This window comes from Vombatus ursinus, unplaced genomic scaffold (assembly GCF_900497805.2).
Source record: "Vombatus ursinus unplaced genomic scaffold, bare-nosed wombat genome assembly UNPS02014864.1, whole genome shotgun sequence".
NCBI lineage: Eukaryota > Metazoa > Chordata > Mammalia > Diprotodontia > Vombatidae > Vombatus > Vombatus ursinus.
Genome location: NW_020954642.1, coordinates 4,625,901 through 4,634,809, shown reverse-complemented (window position 1 = coordinate 4,634,809; position 8,909 = coordinate 4,625,901). Strand labels below are relative to the sequence as shown.

Here is an 8,909-nt window from a genome sequence, read left to right as displayed (position 1 = left end):
AGTCGCACAGCACCCATGCTATTGTGTTCTCATTGCTGTGTGGCTGCCCTGTTGTGTTGTTGCATTTGTGTGGCTGTACTGCTACAATCAGGCATTGTGTTGCTGTATGTACGTGTGTGTGTGTGTGTGTGTGTGTGTGTGTGTGTGACGAACATGCATGACAGTTATATCTGGGTGTTTCTATATCACTACCCATTTCCCAGGGCTGTTGTAAACAAACCCTAAAGTTCCAGAAGGACATGAAATATCAGAATTGTTGTATGCTTTGGCTATTTTATTGTTTACACAAAAACATGTCTCAGTTGTGTTGCTACCTATTTGCCTTATCTCTTTGCTATGTTATTGTGCTTCTTTTGTATCTTGACTCCCCCAGAAAAAATAAACTGGTCTCAGGGGTCTATAATTGTGCTCCCCTCAGGTTTAGGTTTTGTGTAGCCTCAAGGGTCCTGACACTATATATCAGTTTCCAGTTCTGGCTTAGGGCAGCCTCTCCTGCCTCCATTTTTGTCTGCAGGCCCACACCCTGGCACCAGTCCCAGGAAGAGCCTGAAAATGCCCAGTTTTGGGTGAGCCACATGAAGGTGACCACTTTTACAAGCAGATCACTAGGAACTTGTGCCAGTCCCCAGATGCCAGCCAGCAGATGCTTTCAGTCATGGCTGAAATAGATACAGCAAGCCAAGCCAAGGAGCTGGCTCTGGGCTGACTCAGAGAGGGCACAGGATTTGAAGAAAAATGAGTATTAACAACCAAGTCCATACTTTATCCCAAGGACAGGCTGCATGTATTGCTGGTCTATTTTTCTCACTAGGGGACGAATGAGGACAAGATGTATTCCACTGACACCCCTCCCCCACAACGTTCTGAATCAGGGTAAGGTGTCCATTGCCCAGCCTGGTCTCCTTCCATCTGGAATGGGGCCAGGGGTGACCCTTTGCAAAGTCAAGAAGTCATAAAACCATAGGATTTAGAAGTAGAAAAAATAAAATTTTAAAGCAGGAGTTCTTTTTTTTAAGGGGGCAGGGAGGCAACTGGGGTTAAGTGACTTGCCCACGTCACACAGCTTGTGTCAAGTGTATGAGGTCACTTAACCCCATTGCCTAGCAAAAACAAACAAACAAACAAACAAAAAATCTGCTTTAGGGATAATCCAGGACTACCCCCTCTTTCTAGTTGAGAAAAATGAGGTCGAGAGGGAAATGATTGGTCCTTGGCCATACAAGTAACAAAGGAGGGATGGGAACACCAGTGCTAGCTAGATCCACACTATGCTCTTTCTTCAGGCAATGAAGTCTAATCTGTGGCACCCCAATCTCCTTTTTCCTCATCCCCTTTTTATTTTATACCCATGATCATTTTTAAATGAATCTGATTGATCGACTAATCCTCCAAGCCCTGCTGAGAGAAGTCTGGGAAGAGCCAGCTCCAGAAGGTACCTATTTTTTCTAGTTTTGTCACTTTTTAATCACAAAGTAGTGCTCAGGGCTCACCCCCAGGCACTAGAAGCTTTCAAGGTGAGCTCCCGTAACAAGCTCCTATTTCTCCCTGAAAGGGATAGGGAGCTTCAGGCCATTAGCCGAGGGGACTCTTATACTACCCGAAGGTGACTAGAACCTGTTCGAATTTTAATTACTGGATTGAGTATCAAGTTGGCCCCAGTCAGGCCACTGAGCTGGTGGCTCTTATTGGATAGACTACTTGGAAGATCAGGAAAGGAGAGGGACATGAGAAGTACATGCAGCTGTGAACTGCCATGTTCCCCTTCCCTTTATTGGTGACCTTATCTTTGTTAAACACAGACCGGCAGTACCAGGTTTAAACTCTTGCCCCTGTTGCCTTGGTAGGGAACCGGTGTGGTAGGAGACAAAAGCACTACATTTGGGGCTAGGAAATCTCATTTTGAATCCCGGCCAGGCCAGTTATTCTCAACCATGAGGAAGCCATTTCCCCCATCTCAGCCTCTGATCTGGAAAATGAGGGAGCCGGATAAGATTAGGGGTCTTAACCTATTCTGTGTTCTGGACGCCTTCGGCAGCCTATGCAAGCCTTCAGATCCCTTTTAAAGGCATAAAATAAAATACACAGAATTACAATTGAAATATATTATATTGAAATACAGTTAGCAAAATGTTAAAAAAAAAAAAAAAAAAAAAAAAAAAAAGCTCCCGGACCTGCAGGTGAAGATCCCCTGGATTACAGGGACCCAGTAGGATTGCTTCCGGAGCAAAGATCTTTTGATCTAGAATGGCCCTCCAAAGTGGGCTAGAGGAGCATTTGACTGGGAATCAGCTTGGGCTCTCAGCCCAGCCTGAGAAACATGTTGTAAGCTATCATACAAATGTGGGCTGTAGAGATTGTTATAGGGAGTCCTTCCAGAGAGCGTTTGCAGAAACAGCAGGAGAAACGGGAACGAGCACCTTGGCCAGAAGCTAAAGGGTCGCCAGCAGGTGTCTAACATTTGAAAGATCAGAGCTGGGACTGATCCACATGGGTAAAGGGAGTTTACCAATGAGGATGAAGTCTGAGGGTCCGACTTAAAGACGTTGAGGGAGCAGCCTTCTAACCTATTCTAGTCTGTTATTCAGTCTTCTTAACTTCTTCTCAACAAACCTCTCATCTAAGTTTAGAGTCCAAGGCCCTATTCACCCAACTTGAGATCTGATTGGAGAATCATTTAACCTCCCTGAAGCCTACAAAATCAGGCTCCCGAGTCCCTGATGTGTTGTATGAACTGGGAAAAAAAAAAAAGGATTTATGGTTATTTGTTGGATATTCACAAAGGATATTCACAAAGGAGTCAACTCAAACCAGCTCATGAGAGCTGATTGTTAAATTTTCAATAAAAGTACCTCGGAAATTGGTAGATACTACAGGCTTGATATGGTTTTGTTGATTGTTTAGACTTACGAACCTGATGGAGAGAATGTTAATAATGCACACTAAACTTGAAAGCGGGTCCTGTTTTTTTAAGAGAGCTGGTTGTTAAACATTTACAAGCACAGTTGTGGGCATTGGTCCATTTCTAAAGTGTCTGGACTCTGAACAGGGTATGTGAGTGTGGAAAAATACTAACACATCCAATAGGTCCAATGCGGATGCCTAACACCAAGGGTCATGGTTCCACTGTAGGCTCTTCCTATAACTTTTCCTAGACAGTCAGGGTTGAGGGTAGAGATCAAAGATGGTTTGGGCTTGAAGGACAGTATAAAGGAGATCGGATGTAATGAAGCCACCCCTGAGAGTCTAGGTGAGGCAAAAGAACTGGAGAAGTATGGAGGTGGCACGGTAGATAGAACGCTGGGCCCAGAGTCAAGAAGATCAAAGTTCAAATCTAGCCTCAGACACTTACTAGCTGTGTGATCCTGGGCAAGTCACTTAACCCTGATTTTCTCAGTTTCCTCAATTGTAAAATGTGGCTAATAATGGCACCTACCTCCTAGGGTTTTGTGAGGGTCAAATATGAAAACTGTGGAGCACTTAACACTGGGCCTGGCATATAGTAAGCACTATATAAATTATTGTTGTTGTTATTATTATTACATTCCCCACTCTCATACATTTTAAACTCCTGAAATCTTCCCTTCATATAATTTCTTCCAAAGACCAAAATACTTTCTAAATGGATGTAACAGTAGAAGAAACACTGGCCTTTATTTGAATATAGATGACTTATCTCCAATACTAAATGAATGCATGACTGATCAATTCATCTCTGCTCTCTGAATCTCATTTTCCTAGTCTGTAAAATGAGTGGAACTCTTCCAGTTCTAACATTCCACAAGTCTGTGTTTCTTCAGTCAACAGACCCAAAGTCAACTGACTATCTTTATCATTGCACAATCTTGACTCTAATCCCAGCTCAAAGATACTAATGAGGTCAGAGGGACCTCAGAGAGAGGAAGGACAGAATTTACATTACAGAATTAGGATTTAGACCCATTCAAATATGAGATTACCTGGTTTCACCCTTGACTTGTATAAAATAGCTGAGACACAGCCAAGGTCAGGGACCAAAGCCCAAGTCATCTGCAACTAGGACCTAGTGAGTTTTCCCATGACATTTGATGGCTAACTTGACCTACAGGACAGGTTCTGACCTGTCCCTCTCCAGGATAGAGGGGGCAGGGGAAGGGAATACACATTTATGGAGCATTATTATGTGACAGGCACTGTGCTAAGCACTCTACAGTTATCTCATTTGATCCTCGCAGCAACCCTGGAGGTAGGTGCTATTACTGTCCACATTTTCCAGATGAGGAAACTGAGGCAGAGAGAGGTTAGGTGACTTTCCCAGGGTCACACAGCTAGTAAATGTCTGGGGCTGGATCTGAACACAGGTCTTCCTGACTCTATTCGCTGAGCTGCCCAGGTAAAAAGAAGAGAAAGGAAGGGGTGGGGGAGGGACCAGTAACTGACTCCCAACTTCTCCACTACAGTTTTGTGTTCATTGAGAGACCCAAGTGCACCAGCCTACTCACTCACCTGTCCTGTCATCCACATCATCAAACTCCACCATGACGGAATGTCCATTATTAGAGATGCTTAGCGACATGCAGGACTCATAAGCCAGGACCAGGGGCTTCAAAGTAGGGTCATAGACAGCCCGACTGGAGACAATGTCGATGGGAGACTGGCGGTCCCCTTGGGCAATGGGGTATAACTTGTGCCATTCAGAGGGACCTGTGCAAGCAGGATACCAGAAAATAAGAGCATCAGCCCTCCACACCTTCTCTCACTCTGTCCCCTGTGTCCTCTCCTACCATCCCCACCTGTTGGTATCCTACCTCTCCTTCAAGGACCAGCTGAAATGCTATTACCTCCAGGAAACTTGCCAAAATCCTCCCCTAAGGAAGCAACATCTCCTTGCTCTGCCTTCAGAGTAATTCTGAACTCCTCCTTTGGACTTCTATTCTAATGTATATCATATATGTCCATGTGCCAAGCTGAGACTCTCTACCAGACTGGAATTTCTTATTTATCTTTCTATTTTTCCCAGTACACGCACAATGCATTGCTATTATTGGTTACTTAAGAGGCATATCATGGGACAATTTGGGTAGGACCAGGGTTGTTCTCTCCGAAGTCATCTCCCCCATTCAGGACAGCTCAAAATATCCATTCTGTCCTTTAACAGCCCATGATGGTAGTGAGCATTGTCAGGTTATGAATTAGGTTTTAGCCTGACTGCCATTAACACACTAGGACCTTGAACTTTTCTGATTGAGGCAGTTAGGTATCACAGCAGATAGAGCACTGGGTCTAGAGTCAAGAAGACTGGAGTTCAAATTCTACCTCAGATCCTTACTAGCTGTGTGACCTTGGGCAAGTCTTTTGACATCTGCTTACCTCCGTTCCCTCAACTATAAAATAGGGATAATAACAGCACCTACCTCCCTGTTTTTGAGAGGATTATATGAGTTAATAATTGTAAAGCACTTAGCACAGTACCTGGCTGGGTTCTTTGGGCTCCAGATCCATTGCTCTTTCCATCAATTCTGGTGACAGGTTTAGGGGAATGGAAGCTTTGATTACAATGAGGTTTTGGTTAAGCTGTGGATTTGATTTCTCTAGAATACCTTGCTCACAGTAGACATTTAGTAAATGTTCATGCAGTAAACTTGCAATATGTCTACTCTCCTAGGGTCATAGGAAACCTGGTACTCATGAGGGATTCCTTCAGTGAGGAAAAGTCCAGTCCAGGATGATCTCCCCATGGATACTCTATAATCTGAGCAGTGTTAGGGACTCACCATCTAGGATAAGGAAGGACAGACAGATTGCCTGTGTTCCATCATTAAATCCTCATCTACTCTTAGGTTGGTTTTCACTCTTGGGAAAGTCATTGTATATGGCTTGGTCTTCAATATAAGTGAATGCACATCCACACCTGGGCACACATATGTACACTCTCAGGAAGGCATATTCAGCTTTGAAAAACACCCAAGAACAGTCACTCGGCAAGCATGTATCAATGTTCACTTGTTCATACCCACACATACACAAATAACACAATTTATGTAAGGCTTATTGGTAACAAGGGGAACATTGCCTCACTTGATCTGCACATCAGACCCCGCCACCCCCCACCCCCATTTTACAAAGGCGGAAGCTAAGCTTTAAACCAGGGTCTACATAGTCCAGAGCTATTAACCTACAAGTACCTCCTACAAGACACCTGTGCTCCGGCATATAACCAAGCATTCTAATGCCTTGCCTTACGTGTATGCACACATACACACACCTATCAAGCATATGTTAACACAAATGCAAACCTTTGCACACAATGGATCATACAGGTAGGTAGATATACTCATTTAAATCCACACCTTCCTGCCTCTTACCCACATCCAGGTGTTTGTACCCAGTCACACGTAATTCACACAGAAAGTCCCCAAACAATGCCCCTCCAGCCTCCCCCACACAAACCCACCTGTACAGGAAGGCTCATAACACTTGTCTCCCTACTGGCTCCCTGACTCTGAGGGTCTGCCCTTGGGACGTTTTCTAAGACTCCATGGGGAGAACATCCTTCTATGACTATTTTTACCAGAGGCTGGTGGGGCTTCCTCCCTCTCCCCCTTTTTAGCTTTATAAGTTTTCCTGGGGAAGCTGTGGCAAGTGCTAGGATTCAGATCAGATGTGCATGACTCAGATTCTCACAGCTCCTGCCTCTCTGTTTATTTTTAAATCCCCCTTTTTTTTGGCCTGCTGTAAATCGTCTCCCAGGAAAGCAGCTCCTCTGATGAGGCTCCCCACCCTGAAAGGGCAGAGCTGAGCAGGGCTACAGGCCATCCTGCTCCTTGGTGGGTGCTGGTGACTCTGTTGATGAGTACCTGTTGTGCTGCTCTGACGAAATGAGCAGGGCAGGAAAACGATGTCAACCCAAACTCCCCCTCCCTGAGTGCAAGGGAAGCTCAGAGTGGAAACATACCCACGCTGGGCCTAGATCAGGTGAAATCAACATGCTCTTAGGTATGAACTCTCTGTACTCATTCCTTTCTGATTGTTATTGCTGATCTCCATCTCATTTGCATCTCTTTCTTTATTTCTGTCCTTGTTTGCTTTTGTCATCCTCTTTGTCTCTCTGTCTCCATCTCTCTCGTCCTTTTCCCTATCTTTCTTTTTGTCCATTTCTCTCCTTGTGTTTGTCTTTCTAACCCTCTCCATGTACCTCTATCTCTTTCCCTACCAGTCTTTCTACCTCTTTCTCTTTTCAGACACAAGTGGACTTAGGGCCATGGCTATACCATCCACCCCCATGCCCCCAAAAGCCCAGAGTTAAAGTGGAAGCCTTGACATATTTTCCACTGATGATCTCGGTACCACACGTTCCTTCCTAGTTAAAAATGACCCATTCCTACTCTCTGGCTCACATTCTCCATCTTCCTCTTTTGTCCCCTTTTCTCCCCCAGTCCTTGACTGAACCCCTAAATGTATTTTTCTTCCCAGAAAAGGACCCAGTCAGATGCACACCCTCTCACACACTGGGGGCCTGCCTTCCAGGATAGGCAGGATCCCCCTCTTTCCCACTCCCATGACCCCTCCTCTTCAGAAGGCTGCCAGGACAACATGTGTTTCAATGAGTTCTCACTCCCAGATAGCTAGGGGCCAACTCAGGTTTGGGCTTCTGCAGGCTGGGCCCCCTCCCCCAATTCTACCCTGGTTGGCATGGGAGGTGGGGGGAGATGTTCTCTGTAGGGCTGAGGCTGGGTGCCGAAAGAGGAGCGAAGTGTAGCTCAGACTTTGCACCCACTTAGCTGTGTCCTGGTCATCTTGGGAAATGGAGTTTGGGGTCATAAGAGCATAAAATGTGATATAGAGCTTTGAGATTATCTAGCCCAACCTCCTCACTTTAAAAACAGGGAAACTGAGACCACAGAAGGAAAGTGACTTGCCCAAGGTCATACCAAGGGGGTAAAGAGGAATTCTGGGTCCTGGCCAAAGAACAGATCTGAGGAAGTGGATCTGGATTGAGGGGAGGGCGGGGAGGTGAAGAAGGGAACTAGTTCCCATCTGAAAGTAGGGTACAGATTGGGAATGGAAGGTCTGGGAGTCCAGCAAGAGACTGAGGGCACAGGCTTCCAAACCAGGGTAGGAAGGAGTTGGTCTGGAGTCATGCCTGGGGGAGGGAGCCAGAGGATATCTAGGAGGTGAAAGAGGCTCTGGGGCATGAGCTTGGGAAGCGGGGGCGGAGATTCCTGGGTCTCCGTTAGGCACAGAAGCAGGGAATCCAATCCCCGCTGAAGGTGGGAGGTCCCGGGTCCTGCCTGGAAGCAGGAGCCCTGGGTTCACGCGGCACTTAGGAGGGGAAGAGCCAAGGGTCCAGGGGCCTACATTTCGGGACGGGAGTACCATGTCTGTCTTCCTACCGTCCTCCTGGCCGTAGCCCCAGCCGTGGTGGCCGGTCATACCGCTGCCGCTGCCGTAGCCGCTGCGCACCTGTCTTGGCTATAGCTCCGGCTCCCGAGGCTCGCTCTGCGCGGAGCCGCCGCTGAGCCCCAGCTTAAAGCCTCCGGCGGTTTGGCTGCGGGTGGAGATCCTTGGGGACCCGCCTCCCGCACGCATCCTGCCCCACCTCCTCTCTCCTCCCCCCCTGCGGGGCCAAGGGCTGTGAAGTTGGGGAGATAATGGGACAGGGACTGGAGAAGGGGAGGAGGACTTTTAGCCGCATCCGAGAGAGGCTGGTTGGGCACGTCTTTCCTAGATTGGGGGAGCTCTGAGGGGTAGGCAAATTTGCAGGTGGAGGGAAGAGGGGTGGTGGTAAACAGCTGCCGATGTGGTATGACTTGAGTAACTTCAGGCAGAAGTCATCAAAAACAACAAAAAACAAAACAACCCCCCCTTCCCTCAATATCCCAGGAAACTATCTGTTATCTAAAATTTCGCCATTAGAGATTCATTTATTGGGT

At 46.6% G+C, this 8,909-nt stretch overlaps 1 protein-coding gene across 1 annotated transcript in view; it reads right to left on the bottom strand.

Moving 5' to 3' along the window:
* Window positions 1-8,426, bottom strand: part of LOC114027911 (carbonic anhydrase 7-like) — a 15,144-nt gene extending 6,718 nt beyond the window's left edge. The window contains exons 1-3 of the mRNA XM_027842082.1: window positions 8,370-8,426; window positions 4,483-4,680; window positions 2,172-2,239 (exon numbers count right to left, since the gene is read on the bottom strand). Of these exons, the coding sequence (XP_027697883.1) occupies window positions 2,172-2,239; window positions 4,483-4,680; window positions 8,370-8,409 (306 nt within the window). The 5' untranslated portion in view covers window positions 8,410-8,426. The remainder of the gene's footprint in view (window positions 1-2,171; window positions 2,240-4,482; window positions 4,681-8,369) is intronic.
* Window positions 8,427-8,909: the final 483 nt, after the last annotated feature.